This window comes from Scyliorhinus torazame, unplaced genomic scaffold, assembly GCF_047496885.1.
Source record: "Scyliorhinus torazame isolate Kashiwa2021f unplaced genomic scaffold, sScyTor2.1 scaffold_1073, whole genome shotgun sequence".
NCBI lineage: Eukaryota > Metazoa > Chordata > Chondrichthyes > Carcharhiniformes > Scyliorhinidae > Scyliorhinus > Scyliorhinus torazame.
The window spans coordinates 3,551-20,284 of NW_027308800.1; the positions used below are offsets into that span (position 1 = coordinate 3,551).

At 46.6% G+C, this 16,734-nt stretch overlaps 1 protein-coding gene across 1 annotated transcript in view; it reads left to right on the forward strand.

Moving 5' to 3' along the window:
* The first annotated feature begins 1,482 nt into the window (after positions 1–1,482).
* The window catches only part of LOC140406995 (equilibrative nucleobase transporter 1-like), a 45,372-nt gene continuing 30,120 nt past the window's right edge, over positions 1,483–16,734 (forward strand). Inside the window, exon 1 of the mRNA XM_072494799.1 lies at positions 1,483–1,733. Within this exon, the coding sequence (XP_072350900.1) occupies positions 1,640–1,733 (94 nt within the window). The 5' untranslated portion in view covers positions 1,483–1,639. The remainder of the gene's footprint in view (positions 1,734–16,734) is intronic.

A 16,734-nucleotide genomic window follows, 5' to 3' on the forward strand; every position in this document is an offset into this window, starting at 1 on the left:
CAATCATCTTCGATTCCATTGTCTCTGAAGGCTGTTGAACTCAGTATTTCCAAATGAAGGCGATCATCTTTGTTTTCCTATGCCGCCACTTTAGGGTGCAATGAAAGTGAATAAACATTTCATGTTTGACTCTTTCTACACAGAATCATAGAATCCCTACAGTACAGAAGGAAACCAATCGGCCTATCGAATCTGCACCAGCCGCTGGAAAGAACACCCGACTTAAGCCCACTTCTCCACTCTGTCTCCGTCACTATACCAAACATTTTGGACACTGAGGGTAATTTAGCGTGACCAATCCACCCGGCATGCACACATTAGTGGGGCGAAACCGCCGCACCCGGAGGAAACCAATGCAGTCACGGAGAGAAAGTGCAAACTCCACACAGTCACCCGAGGCCGGAATCGAACCTGGGTCCCTGGAGCTGTGAGGTAGCAGTGCTAACGACTGTGTCACTGTGACCCCAAGTTGATTTTCTACGAAATATTTTCAAGTTCACAATAATGTAGCTATCTATCTGTTCAGGCAAATATTTGAACTCCTCTTTATTTCTATACCTGCTCTACGATAGGTTCGTTGCAAATGCATGCAGTTAACACGTCCAATGTTTTGATTTCTTAATTGCCCCCGACAGGATGTCTTAACCAATATTTCTCGAGAATAATTGAAGCACGTATGCACACCAAGCATTCTTCTCTGGATAATAAAATATTCCCCAAACACATAAACTATCCTCATACTAGACTAACAAAGGGAAGGATTCCAAATGTCTCCGAAGCCAAGTCATTGAACTATCCTGCTTTGTATTGTGTACGTGCAACCCACAGACTTCATCTAAATCACACAGGATCCATCTTTTATTCTCTATTCTTTTCCGTTTTTGGCCACAGCAAAGTCATCTTCTCGGGCTGAGCCCTATTAGCTATTTTTCTGCCCATCACACCAGAGCATGGATATCTCTTTGAAGTTTACAGCTGTCCTCCTCTTTCAACTGCTCGTTCATTCATTGGTGTCATTTGCTAACTTTCAGATCATGGCCCTTAGATTTAAGTCCAAGTTTTGAAATTAGAAATCCTTGGTTAAAGGTACTTATTTGGGTTGACACCTCAAGATGGTCCTTACATGTTTGGGTTGCCCCAAATCACTCTTTTTATTGTGCAACCATGCCTCTAATGTCTCTTACGATGGTGAATCAACATCCTGGGGAGTTACCATTGATCAGAAACTAAACTGTCCGAGCTGGTGGCTACCAGGGCAGCTCAAATGCCTGGAATAATAGGGGGAGCAACTCACCCCTTGTCCCCCACAAAAGCCTGTCCATCATCTCCAAGACACACGTCAGATCATAACGAAGCAAAAGCTTAACCGCTGCATTGCTTCGTTCCCCTTCTCAGTTGCTGCATGAACGGTTAGCTCCTGATGTTTCAGTGGCCATTGTGTTTAAAGATGGAAATTGTTGCTTGTTTGGTCAGGGTCAGTTGCGGGAAGTTAGAATTGGTGCCATTCTGCCGTGAGCCGCTCATTGCGAGCCAGGCGCATCCACGATCCGGAGCAGGTGGGACCTCGCGCGAGGAGAACAGGGCGTCGCAAGAGGTGAGAGTAATAAGTGGGGTACGAGAGCAAGAGACCGAAGGAGGCATGGGTGAGAGTAACCAAGAGGAAGAACAAGAGAGAAGCCACGGACAGCACGATGCAGAGACCGAAGATGTGAATCCACAAGCTCTTGGGTCAGGTGAGATTATCTCTCACGTTTCCTTGCTTGTCTCCTTCCACCCCGTGTTGCCTGCTCTTCCTCGTATCACAGCGCATGCTTACCATCGCAGTCCCTCCCCTTATTTGTACCTTATTACTTTAGAATGCCCCTTTTCTCCTCAATTTTCTCCTCAACTTGCCATTATTTTCAATGCCATTTCCTATCTTACACTTTATAACCTTCTGATCAATGCTCCGTTTTCCCACTGTCTCTTTTCAATTACCTCTGCCATTCCCCACGCAATCACTTCAGAATGATCCCTTTGCCTACTGTTTAGTCCCTCTGACTTCCGTTCTCTCTGTTACCTGCTGCTCCCTTGTCTTTCAATTTGGGGCCCGCAGTTCTACGAAGAGAGGCAGCAACTATCAAATAAAGGAGATTGTTGCTGACATTCTCATATCAAAGAAAATGAAATCACTGGTGGGGCTAACCGTAATCAGAAGACACATTTTCATAGATGTCGGGAAGGAGGGACGGATTCGGAAGTGATCAGAAAGCTTATTTGACATTGCAAGATCGTGTATGATGGCCGGACTGTCTCATTCTATGCTTGAATGTGAGATAATAGAATGGTGATAAATCTATTTGACTATTCTGATTGAAATTATTCATTGAATAATCGAAGATGTGCAGGTGAATTACATTGACGTTGTTGAATTGTGCCCTTAGTATCCAGAAATCTGGAGTGGCTATGATCAAAGCACCGCATTTCGGGTTAAGTTGGAGGGGTTGGTCGAGGGAAACTGTTTTTTCAGAGGATCGGTGCAGACCTGATGGGTAGAATTTCCTCATCCTGCGCTCGAGGAATCATAGGGAATCTATGAATTAAGTGTCCATCTATTTTCTTGTTCACAACGAAAAAGAATAAAGAACAGCACAATATAGGAACAGAAACCAAAGATAAAATGCTGGAAAATCTCAGCAGGTCTGGCAGCATCTGTAGGGAGAGAGAATAGCTAGCGTTTCGAGTCCAGATGACCTTTATCAAAGCTCTGGTCATCTGGGCTCGAAAGATTAGCTCTTTTCTCTCCTGACAGATGCTGCCAGACCTGCTGAGATTTTCCAGCATTTTCTCTTGGTCTCAAATTCCAGCATCCGCAGCAATTTGATTTTATACAGTATAGGAACAGGCCCTTTGGCCCTCCAAGCCTGCAACGATTACCATGCCTGCCTAAACTAAAATCCTCTGCACTTCGAGAGCCCGTGCTTCGCTATTCGCATCCTATTCTTGTATTCAAAGATAACTCTTAAAAGTCGCTATTGTACCTGCTTCCACCAACTCCACTGGAAGCGAGTTCCAGGCACTCACCACCCTCTGTGTAAAAGACTGCGCCTCACAACTGAAAGCTATGTTCCCTGGTAATTAGCTTCTCCACCCTGGGAAAAAGCTTCTGACTATCCACTCTGTCCATGCCACTCATCATTTTATAAACTATTATCATGTCGCCCCACCAACTTCGTCGTTCCGGTAAAAATAATCTGAGTGTATCCAACGTCTCTTCATAGCTAATACCTCCAGACCAGGCAACAGACTGATAAACCTCTGCTGCACTCCCGCCAAAGCTTCCACGTTCTTCTGGTATTGTGGCAACCAGAATCGTATGCAATATTCCAAGTATGGACCAACTAAGGTTCTATACAGCTGCAACATGACTTACCAATTTTAATATTCAATGCCCCGGCCGATATAGGCAAGAATGCCGTATGCCTTCTTGACTAACTTCTACAGCTGCGTTTCCAATTTCAGTGATTTGTGGATTTATACACCCAGCTCTCTCTATGCCTGTCAATACTTTTGATCGTCTTGACATTTACTGTATCCTTCCCACCTATATTAGACCTTCCAACATGCATTACATCACGTATCCGGATTAAACGCCATCTGCCATGTCTCCGTCCAAGTCTCCAACCGATCTATATCCTGCTGCATCCTCTGACAATCCTCATCACGATCTGCAATTCCACCAACACGTGTGTCGTCCGCAAACTTACCAATCAGACCTTTTACGTTTCCCTCCAAATATTTTTTTTACTACAAACAGCAAAGGTCCCAGCGGAACACCTGTAGTCCAAGCCGTTCATTCAGAAAAGCTCCCTTCCACTGCTACCCTCTTTTCTCTATGACCTAGGCAGTTCTGTATCCATGTTGCCAGCTCATCTCTGATCCCATGTACCTTCACATTTTGTACCAGTCTGCAATGGGAGATCTTGCGAAATGTTTCACAAGCTCTATGTAGACAATATCCACTTCCGTTCCTGCATGCAGTGCAATGGTTAAGGACCATGACATTACCGCGGAAATAGTACTGAAGACTTGTGCTCCAAAATTTGCGGCTCGCCTAGCCAAGCTGTTCCAATACAGCTACAACACTGGCATCTATCCGGCAATGTGGAAAATTGCCCGAGCGTGTCCTGTACACATGAAACAGGACAAATTGCCAGCCAATTACCGCCCAATCAGTCCTCTCATCACCATCAGCAAAGTGATGGAAGGAGTCATCAACCGTGCAATCAAGCATCACTTTCCCGGCAATCACCTGCGCATGGACGCACAGTTTGGGTTCCGCCAGGGGGATTCAGCTTCTGACCTCATGGCAGCCCTGGGTCAAACATGGACAAAATAGCTGAATGCCAGAGGTGAGGTGCGAGTGACTGGCCTTATCATCGAGGCAGCTTTGACCGAATGTTGCCACGCTCGGTCAAAGCTGCCTCGATGATAAGGGCAGTCACTCGCACCTCAAGGAACCCGAGCTAAACTGGAATCAATGGGAATCAGGGGGAAACTGTCCCCTGGTTGGAGTCATACCCGGCACAAAGGAAGATAGTCGCGGTGATTGGAGTTCAACCAACTCAGTCCCCAACTTCTTCAGTTATTTCATCAATGACCTCTCTTCCATCATAACGTCAGAAGTGAGGATGTTTGCGCATGACTGCACAATGTTTAGCATGATTAGCGACTCTTCAGATAATGAATCAGTCCATGTCGAAATGCAGCAAGACTTGGAAAATATCTAGGCTTGGGATGACAATTGGAAAGTTACATTCGCGCCAACAGGTGCCAGTCAATGACCATCTCCTACAAGAGGGATTTAACCATAAGAGCAAATGCTGGAAAATCTCAGACAGTTTGTAAGCTTCGGTAAGGACAGAAAATAGCTAATGTTTCGAGTGATCCTTTGCGAAAGCGAAAAGGCGCAGAAAGTAAGAGATACTTATACTGTAGGGTGAGGGAACGAAAAATGAGCCATAGTCTCAGAAAGCAAAGGAAAGGCGGTTTGGCCTTTCACATCTTTTATTCTCTCGGTACTACCAGATGTACTCTTTTCCCTTGCTTTATGTGGCTGTGACTGATCGTTCATTCCGTCAACATACAGTATAAATATCTTCCACTTTCTAGGTCTTGTAGCTTTGACAAAGGGTCATCCGGTCTCGAAACGTCAGCTCTTTTCTCTTCTTTCAGATGTTGCCAGACCCGCTGATGTTTTCCTGCATGTTCTCTTTTGGTTTCAGATTTCAGCATCTGCAGTAAATTGCTTTTGTGTAGAGGGATCTAACCAACGCCCCTGTCATGATATACATCAGCGTATCATGGTGCAATCACACACACACTGATGGACATGCAGTAGGACCAACCAGCATCCACAACATCGCAGCCAATCACCAGTGAGAGCACACGCACTGTAAAGACAGGGAACAGGAGAGTTCCTGCTCATCCTAGCAGCAGCCAGCTCAGAGCACAGAGCTCACAGCCTGCAACACAGACATTCACCATGTGCTGAGTGCCTCACCTAGGTAGTGATAGGACAGGGTCCACAGATAAGCTGGTAATGCAGGTACCCAAGCTTACAGTATGTTATTACAGCTGAGTTGTTAATAAAATAGAGTTACACCATCTCCAGCCGTGTTGACCTGTTTGTATACCAGAACACCCAACACGACAGCCCCTTGACATTCAGTGGAATTGCCCTCACTGAATACCCCATAATAAACATCCCGGTGTTTACCATTGATCAGAAACTGGACTGTGATAGCCAGAATAGTAATGTGGCGACAAGGTCTTCTCAAAGGCTTGGAATCCTACGGCGAATAACTCACCTCCTGAAACCTCCCCCTCACCCCCACCAAAACCTATCCACCATCTACAAGGCACAATGTAGGTGTGCAATGGAATACTCTCCACATGCCTGGATGCGTGCAGCTCCAACAACGCTCGACACCATCCAAGACAAAGCAACCCCGCTTGATTGCCTCCCCTTCTGCCAATATTCAAACCCTCTACCACCGACCAACAGTGGCTGACGTATGTAGAATCCAGAAGATGCACTGCAATAACTCACCAAGTTTCCTTTGACAACCCCTTCCAAACCAACGTCCATAACCATCTCCGAGGACACGAGCAGCGGATACTGGGACTCTTACCACCTGGAGGTTCCCGTCCAAGTCACTCACCACCCTGACTTGGAAATATATCACCGTTCCTTCATGGGCTTGGCAAACATCCTGGAAATCCCTCCCTCACAGCACAATTGGTGAACACCTTATGGATTGCAGCATTCAAGAAGGCAACCCACCACCATAATCTGAAGGCCAACTAGGAATCGGCACTATATGTTGCTGTTGCCTTTTTACCCTTCAGGTGAACCACAAGCTGTTTCTTATATTGACCAAATGACCACACAACCAGTATGTTAGCTCAAAAACACAGTTTATTAATAACACAGGACTTGTATCTGTATGCAATAATACACACGGCTCCGTTCTAAACTGCACCTAATAACTAAAATGACCTTTACTTAACTTCGAGTGACCGGCACTGTGCGAGATAAGGCCTTTATCCGGGTCCACGTGGTCGGTTGGAAGTTGTTAGGTTCGTCTCAGCTGGGCTCATCCTTCAGGAAATGACCGTGGTTCCTTGAACTTGGTTGTTCTGCTACAGTTGGTCACGCACAGGCCGGTACCAAACGAGGCTGATCCTGAGTGCGCAGGGCTTTTTATCCTCGTCTCATTCGTGCCCTTTTGGACGGTCCTTACTCTAGGTCCAATGAATCGATAGGGGTTTGATCATCCTTTTCGATCTTCGCCAATTCGGGGCGGATACCTCGATGGCTGGGCGGGTCCTTGCTATATTGTCCCAGGCACGTAGGCCTTTCCAAATAAGGGGGGCTGGTACTGGTTAGTCTGCTATCGTTGATGATTCTTAATGTGAATGCTACTGTATTGGGGAAAATGGTGATCGATCTTTAATGAACTAGGAGTTCCTTCCCAGGTCTGGTTTATTTGCACAATGCACAGAGGCTGTATACCTGTCTGTGTACCAAATTGACCACAATTCCCATAGTACTTTGCAGGTGGCCATTTCACATGGCTACATTGTGGTAACCAGCGATGCACACATAAAAAAACAAGCCTTGGGATTCTCCTTAATACATTTTGCCAATTATTTTTCATGACCTCCTTTAGACCTCCTGACTCCTTTTTAAAATTTTCTTCCTACTTTCTTTATATTCCTCAATGAATAAAAAGATCAATCACATTTCACTTGGTCAAGTTAGCGAGGCACGTACACCGCCTCGAAAAGCAATGTTGCCTCTCACTAATAAGTCAATTTGTTTCCAATGGCGGTGAATCCTGTTCCAAAGAAACTGTTCCAATAAGTTCCCTTCCACCAAGGTAAGGTTCACCGGCCTGTATTATCCTGGATCATGCTTGCCACCCATCTCAAGCGGACCACACCTGTAACCAATGGGGATAGAAAGATTTCTGACAAGGCCAGAGAAATATCCTCCCTTAGCAGTTTCACTATTCAGCGGTAAATCCCGTTAGGCCCTAGGGACTTATTTACCTTCATGTTTTTCAAGACACCCAATACCTCCCAGGCTATCTTTATACCCTTCCCCAGACTCATCATTTACCAAGTCCTTCTGTTTGGCAAAAACTGATGCAAAGGCTCATCTGTTACCTCTCCAATTTCCTCTGGATCCACACATAGATTTCTTCCTCTGTCCTTGCGCAGCGCAACCATTTCCCTTGCTACCATCTTGCTCTAAATACACATATAAAAACAACCCTTGGTATTTTCCTTAATCCTGTTTGGCAATTACTTTCCATGACGTCTTTTAGACCTCCTGACTCCTTGTTTAAGTTTCTTCCTACTTTCTTTATATTCCTCATAAGGAATTTGTCTATTCCCAGCCTTCTAGGTCTTACGAGTGCTTCATTTTACGTTTTGACGAGGCTCAGAATTTCTCTCGTTATCCAAGGTTCCCGAAACATCCCATAGTTATCCTTCATCCTCACAGTAACATGCGGTCCAGAACGCTCATCAACTGACATTTGAAAGACTCCAACATGTCAGATTTTGATGTACCCTCAAGCAACCGCCGCTAACTAAATTTTTAGTTCCGATCTAATATTTTATAATTAGCTTTTTCTCTAATTAGCACCTTCACGCGAGGACTATTCTTCTCCTTTTCCACAAGTACCTTCATATTTCATAACTTATTGTCACCGTTCCCAAATGTTCCGCGACTGAAGCCTCGATCACCTGGCATGGCTCATTCCCCAATACGAAGTCCAGAACGCCCCTTCCCTTGTTGTACGATCTACATAATATTTCAAGAAAACCTCCTGGCTTGTCCTTCCAAATTCTGACCTATCCAAGCCCCTATCACTAAGTGAGTCTCAGTAAACATAGTGGAAGCTAAAATCATCAACCACAACAGCCCTGGTGCTTTAGCATCTTTCTTAAATGTGTTTGCATGTCTAACATATCTCCCGCTGGCTGTTGGGAGGCCTGCAGTAAACCCCCAACACAGTGATTGCACCCTTCCTATTGCTGAACTCCACCCATGTGGCTTCGCTCCATGCGCCCTCTGAGGTCTCCTCCCGCAGTACAGCTGTGATATTCTGCTCAACCAATAATGCAACTTCCCCACCCCTTTTACATCCCCCTCTATCCCGCATTACACATCTAAATCCTGGAATGTTTAGCTATCAATCCTGTCCTTCTCTCAACAAGGTCTCAGTAAGAGCAACAATGCCATAGTTCCAAGTACTAATCCAAGCTCTAAGGACATCTGCCTTGCCTATTATACTTCTCGCAAATGCACGCCAGACCACCAGTCCTGTTGTGTTCAGCAACGTCTCCTTACCTGCTCAGTCTAACTGGCCTTGTTTACTAGTTCCCCATCAAATGATTCACCTCCTGACCTACTGCTATGGCTCCAATCTCCCTGCCACACGCCTTTAAACCTGCCAAAGTGACAGCAGCAAGCCACCTGGCCATGATATTTGTGCCCCTCCAGCTTAGTTGCAACCCATCCTTCTTGTACAGCTCCCACCATTCCCGGAGAAAATCCCAATGATCTCCACATCTAACTGAGTGCTGAATTTGGTGCTTTTTGAGTGCTATAGTAGGAGTTTGGTGACCGAGGGAGTATAAGGCTTCATTTTTATCTAAAGTTTAGTCTTTCTTTTATTTAGTTAATTAACTTAAAAGTTGCTGTTTGGTTTAGAAGAAGGTGAATTTTCAATCAGCTTTAAACAGGCTTCTACTTGTAGGCACTTGTAGCTGGAGCTTGTTAATTAGTTAATTGGATTAGGCCAGTTTTCAGAGGCTAGATTCACAGTATAAAAGTGATCCCCTACAGTGCAGACTTTGTTTGCACTGAGTGCTGAATTTGGTGCTTTTTGAGTGCTATAGTAAGAGTTTGGTGACCGAGGGAGTGCTGAATTTGGTGCTTTTTGAGTGCTATAGTAAGAGTTTGGTGACCGAGGGAGTGCTGAATTTGGTGCTTTTTGAGTGCTATAGTAAGTGTTTGGTGACCGAGGGAGTTAGGAGAGGAGGGAGTAAGTTGCTCCTTTCATTTTGTTTCCGACATTTCCGCAAAGAGTGCGAAGAGAGCCAGGAGTTTACAGAAAGTGTAGCTGACTGGGAGCAGAGTCGGAGGGCGGACATCTAGTTAGTCCACACGGCAGCTATATTCTGTAAGGTAAGAGGGTTGGAGGCTAGGCCAGTTGCATGCTCCTCCTGTAGGATGTGGGTGGTGAGGGATACCACTGGTGTCCCCGCTGACTATACCTGCGGGAAGTGCACCCAACTTCAGCTCCTCAAAGACCGTGTTAGGGAACTTCGGATCATCCGGGAGGCAGAGGGGGTGATTGAGGAGAGTTACAGGGAGGTAACCACACCCAAGGTACAGGACAAGAATAGCTGGGTTACAGTCAGGGGGAAAAAAACAAACAGGCAGGCAGTGCAGGGATCCCTCGTGGCCGTTCCCCTTCAAAACAAGTATACCGTTTTGGATGCTGTTGGGGGGGATGACCTACTGGGGGAAGGCCTAGCGGCCAGGTCTCTGGGTCTGACTCTGGGGCTCAAAAGGGAAGGGGGGAGAATAGAAAAGCAATAGTTGTAGGAGATTCAATGGTTAGGGGAATAGATAGGAGATTCTGTGGTCGCGAGCGAGACTCCCGGAAGGTATGTTGCCTCCCGGGTGCCAGGGCCAGGGATGTCTCGGATCATGTCTTCAGGATCCTTAAGGGGGGGGTGAGCAACCAGAGCTCGTGGTGCACATTGGTACCAACGACATAGGTAGGAAAAGGGGTGTGGAGGTAATAAACAAGTTTCGGGAGTTAGGCTGGAAGTTAAAAGCCAGGACAGACAGAGTTGTCATCTCTGGTTTGTTGCCGGTGCCACGTGATAGCGAGGCTAGGAATAGGGAGAGAGTGCAGTTGAACACGTGGCTGCAGGAATGGTGTAGGAGGGAGGGCTTCAGGTATTTGGATAATTGAAGCGCATTATGGGGAAGGTGGGACCTGTACAAGCAGGACAGGTTGCATCTGAACCAGAGGGGCACCAATATCCTGGGAGGGAGGTTTTCTAGTACTCTTCGGGAGGGTTTAAACTAATTTGGCAGGGGAATGGGAACTGGATTTGTAGTCCAGCAACTAAGGTAGCCGATATTCAGGACGCCAAAGCATGTAATGAGGCAGTGGGGAAGGGAACACTGACAAAGGAGAGTACTTGCAGGCACGGAGATGGGTTGAAGTGTGTATACTTCAACGCAAGAAGCGTCAGGAATAAGGTGGGTGAACTTAAGGCATGGATCTGTACTTGGGACTACGATGTGGTGGCCATCACGGAAACTTGGATAGAAGAGGGGCAGAAATGGCTGTTGCAGGTCCCTGGTTATAGATGTTTCAATAAGATTATGGAGGGTGGTAAAAGAGGTGGGGGGTGGCATTATTAATTAGAGATAGTATAACAGCTGCAGAAAGGCAGTTCATAGAACATAGAACATAGAAAATACAGCACAGAACAGGCCCTTTAGCCCACGATGTTGTGCCGAACCTTTGTCCTAGATTAATCATAGATTATCATTGAATTTACAGTGCAGAAGGAGGCCATTCGGCCCTTTGAGTCTGCACCGGCTCTTGGAAAGAGCACCCTACCCAAACTCAACACCTCCACCCAACACCAAGGGCAATTTGGACATTAAGGGCAATTTATCATTGGCCAATTCACCTAACCCGCACATCTTTGGACTGTGGGAGGAAACCGGAGCACCCGGAGAAAAACCACGCAGACACGGGGAGGACGTGCAGACTCCGCACAGACAGTGACCCAAGCCGGAATCGAACCTGGGACCCTGGAGCTGTGAAGCAATTGTGCTATCCACAATGCTACCGTGCTGCCCTTGAGAACAAATAAATCTACACTATATTATTTTACCGTAATCCATGTACCTATCCAATAGCTGCTTGAAGGTCCCTAATGTTTCCGACTCAATTACTTCCACAGGCAGTGCATTCCATGCCCCCACTACTCTCTGGGTAAAGAACCTACCTCTGATATCCCTCCTATATCTTCCACCTTTCACCTTAAATTTATGTCCCCTTGTAATGGTTTGTTCCACCCGGGGAAAAAGTCTCTGACTGTCTACTCTATCTATTCCCCTGATCATCTTATAAACCTCTATCAAGTTGCCCCTCATCCTTCTCCGTTCTAATGAGAAAAGGCCTAGCACCCTCAACCTTTCCTCGTAAGACCTACTCTCCATTCCAGGCAACATCCTGGTAAATCTTCTTTGCACCTTTTCCAAAGCTTCCACATCCTTCCTAAAATGAGGCGACCAAAACTGTACACAATACTCCCAATGTGGCCTTACCAAAGTTTTGTACAGCTGCATCACCTCACGGCTCTTAAATTCAATCCCTCTGTTAATGAACGCGAGCACACAATAGGCCTTCTTCACAGCTCTATCCACTTGAGTGGCAACTTTCAAAGATGTATGAACATAGACCCCAAGATCTCTTTGCTCCTCCACATTGCCAAGAACTCTACCGTTAACCCTGTATTCCGCATTCATATTTGTCCTTCCAAAATGGACAACCTCACACTTTTCAGGGTTAAACTCCATCTGCCACTTCTCAGCCCAGCTCTGCATCCTATCTATGTCTCTTTGCAGCCGACAACAGCCCTCCTTACTATCCACAACTCCACCAATCTTCGTATCTTCTGCAAATTTACTGACCCACCCTTCAACTCCCTCATCCAAGTCATTAATGAAAATTTGCCATCCACCACCACTCTCTGACTTCTATCGGTTAGCCAATTCGTTATCCAACTGGCCAAATTTCCCACTATCCCATGCCTCCTTACTTTCTGCATAAGCCTACCATGGGGAACTTTATCAAATGCCTTACTAAAATCCATGTACACTACATCCACTGCTTTACCTTCATCCACATGCTTGGTCACCTCCTCAAAGAATTCAATAAGATTTGTAAGGCAAGACCTACCCCTCACAAGGAGGTTGGAGGAGTATCACCCTATTGAGGTAGTATGGGTTGAAGTCAGAAATAGGAAAGGAGCAGTCACCTTGTTAGGAGTTTTCTATAGGCCCCCCAATAGTAGCAGAGATGTGGAGGAACAGATTGGGAAACAGATTTTGGAAAGGTGCAGAAGTCATAGGGTAGTAGTCATGGGCGATTTTAACTTCCCAAATATTGAGTGGAAACTCTTTAGATCAAATAGTTTGGATGGGGTGGTGTTTGTGCAGTGTGTCCAGGAAGCTTTTCTAACACAGTATGTAGATAGATTGTCTGACCAGAGGAGGGGCAATATTGGATTTAGTACTTGGTAATGAACCAGGGCAAGTGATAGATTTGTTAGTGGGGGAGCATTTTGGAGATAGTGACCACAATTCTGTGACTTTCACTTTAGTAATGGAGAGGGATAGGTACGTGCAACAGGGCAAGGTTTACAATTGGGGGAAGGGTAAATAAGATGTTGTCAGACAAGAATTGAAGTGCATAAGTTGGGAACATAGGCTGGCAGGGAAGGACACAAGTGAAATGTGGAACTTGTTCAAGGAACAGGTGCTACGTGTCCTTGATATGTATGTCCCTGTCAGGTAGGGAAGAGATGGTCGAGTGAGGGAACCATGGTTGACAAGAGAGGTTGAATGTCTTGTTAAGAGGAAAAAGGAGACTTATGTAAGGCTGAGGAAACAAGGTTCAGACAGGGCATTGGAGGGATACAAGATAGCCAGGAGGGAACTGAAGAAAGGGATTAGGAGAGCTAAGAGAGGGCATGAACAATCTTTGGCGGGTAGGATCAAGGAAAACCCCAAGGCCTTTTACACATATGTGAGAAATATGAGAATGACTAGAGCGAGGGTAGGCCCGATCAAGGACAGTAGCGGGAGATTGTGTATTGAGTCTGAAGAGATAGGAGAGGTCTTGAACGAGTACTTTTCTTCTGTATTTACAAATGAGAGGGGCGATATTGTTGATGAGGACAGTGTGAAGCAGATTGGTAAGCTCGAGGAAATACTTGTTAGGAAGGAAGATGTGTTGGGCATTTTGAAAAACGTGAGGATAGACAAGTCCCCCGGGCCTGACGGGATATATCCAAGGATTCTATGGGAAGCAAGAGATGAAATTGCAGAGCCGTTGGCAATGATCTTTTCGTCCTCACTGTCAACAGGGGTGGTACCAGGGGATTGGAGAGTGGCGAATGTCGTGCCCCTGTCAAAAAAGGGACTAGGGATAACCCTGGGAATTACAGGCCAGTTAGTCTTACTTCGGTGGTAGGCAAAGTAATGGAAAGGGTACTGAAGGATAGGATTTCTGAGCATCTGGAAAGACACTGCTTGATTAGGGATAGTCAGCATGGATTTGTGAGGGGTAGGTCTTGCCTTACAAGTCTTATTGAATTCTTTGAGGAGGTGATCAAGCATGTGGATGAAGCAGTGGATGTAGTGTACATGGATTTTAGTAAGGCATTTGATAAAGTTCCCCATGGTAGGCTTACGCAGAAAGTAAGGAGGCATGGGATAGTGGGAAATTTGGCCAGTTGGATAACGAACTGGCTAACCGATAGAAGTCAGAGAGTGGTGGTGGATGGCAAATATTCAGCCTGGATCCCAGTTACCAGTGGCGTACCGCAGGGATCAGTTCTGGGTCCTCTGCTGTTTGTGATTTTCATTAATGACTTGGATGAGGGAGTTGAAGGGTGGGTCAGTAAATTTGTCGGCGATACGAAGATTGGTGGAGTTGTGGATAGTAAGGAGGGCTGTTGTCGGCTGCAAAGAGACATAGATAGGATGCAGAGCTGGGCTGAGAAGTGGCAGAAGGAGTTTAACCCTGAAAAGTGTGAGGTTGTCCATTTTGGAAGGACAAATATGAATGCGGAATACAGGGTTAACGGTAGAGTTCTTGGCAATGTGGAGGATCAGAGAGATCTTGGGGTCAATGTTCATACATCTTTGAAAGTTGACACTCAAGTGGATAGAGCTGTGAAGAAGGCCTATGGTGTGCTCGCGTTCATTAACAGAGGGATTGAATTTAAGAGCCGTGAGGTGATGATGCAGCTGTACAAAACTTTGGTAAGGCCACATTTGGAGTACTGAGTACAGTTCTGGTCGCCTCATTTTAGGAAGGATGTGGAAGTTTTGGAAAAGGTGCAAAGAAGATTTACCAGGATGTTGCCTGGAATGGAGAGTAGGTCTTACGAGGAAAGGTTGAGGGTGCTAGGTCTTTTCTCATTAGAACGGGAGAACGGAGAAGGATGAGGGGCGACTTGATAGAGGTTTATAAGATGATCAGGGGAATAGGTAGAGTAGACAGTCAGAGACTTTTTCCCCGGGTGGAACAAACCATTACAAGGGGACATAAATTTAAGGTGAAAGGTGGAAGATATAGGAGCGATATCAGAGGTAGGTTCTTTATCCAGAGAGTAGTGGGGGCATGGAATGCACTGCCTGTGGAAGTAGTTGAGTCGGAAACATTAGGTACCTTCAAGCAGCTATTGGATAGGTACATGGATTGCGGTAAAATGATATAGTGTAGATTTATTTGTTCTTAAGGGCAGCACGGTAGCATTGTGGATCGCACAATTGCTTCACAGATCCAGGGTCCCAGGTTCGATTCCGGCTTGGGTCACTGTCTGTGCGGACTCTGCACGTCCTCCCCGTGTCTGCGTGTGTTTCCTCTGGGTGCTCCGGTTTCCTCCCACAGTCCAAAGATGTGCAGGTTAGGTGAATTGGCCAATGATAAATTGCCCTTAATGTCCAAATTGCCCTTGGGGTTGGGTGAGGTGTTGAGTTTGGGTAGGGTGCTCTTTCCAAGAGCCGGTGCAGACTCAAAGGGCCGAATGGCCTCCTTCTGCACTGTAAATTCAATGATAATCTATGATTAATCTAGGACAAAGGTTCGGCACAACATCGTGGGCCGAAGGGCCTGTTCTGTGCTGTATTTTCTATGTTCTATGTTCTAACGCCTTCCCCATACAGAAGCTGTTTAGCCACGAGGTTAGCTGCACTGTCTTCCTATTGATAGCCTCACTGGCACGTGGCACAGGGAGTAACGCCGAGATTACAACCCTGGGGGTTCTGTTTCTCAACGTACAACCTAATTGTAACCTCCCCCTGTAGGAAATCGTCACTCTTCCTGCCTATTTCGTAAATGCTAATGTATGCCAGGACCACTGGCTGTTCACCCTCCCGTTAAGAATACCTCCTGCTGTTCAGAAACGTCCTGCATCCTGGCACTGGGCAGGCAACATACAATCTTGGAATCACTTTCACGCCCACAGAAGTGCCTATATGTGCCCCTAACTTTAGAGTCGCCTGTACCTATTGACATTCTGCTCTTTTCGCTCCCTGCTGAGCAACATAGGCATCCGAGGTGCCATTGCTCTGGCTGCTGACGTTGTTTTCCCCTGCTAGGGCATCCCCACCAACAGTATACAAAACTGTTTCCTTGTTAGTGATGGGGACGGCATTGGGGGATTCCTGCACGGCCTGCCTGCCCCTTCTAGTGGTCACCCATATGTCTGCCTGCACCTGGATGTAACCACGTCTCTAAAACTCCTGTCGATGACGCTTTCCACCACCTGCATGAGCCTCGGTGTATCCAACTGCTGCTGCAACCGATGCAGTTTGTGAGGAGCTGCCTTTGGTAAATTTCCTGCTGAGGTCATTGTCCAGAACGCTGGATACTTCACGGACCCCCCACATCTCCGCCCCTCTCCTCGTGATCTTTTATGCCGTGTTGCGGGTTCTGTCCTCGCGCTCGTCTACTCTGTCTCCACCATTCTCTTCACTTCTTTTTTCTGCCACTGCTGCTCTCCTCGCGCTCATTTACTCTGTGTCCATGCTGCTGTTATCTTGCGTTTTTGCCCTGTGTCTCTCCCGCTCTTTCACCCTCTGGCCCAGCTGCTCTCCTCCTGCTCTTTTACCCGCTGTCTCTGCTGCTCTCCTCGCGCTCCTTTCCCGTGTGTCTCTGCTGCTCTCCTCGCGCTCCTTTACCCTGTGTCTCTGCTGCTCTCCTTGCGCTCCTTTACACTTTTTCTCTGCTGCTCTCCTCGTGCTCCTTTACCCGCTGTCTCTGCTGCTCTCCTCGCGCTCCTTTACCCTGTGTCTCTGCTGCTCTCCTCGCGCTCCTTTACCCTGTGTCTCTGCTGCTCTCCTCGTGC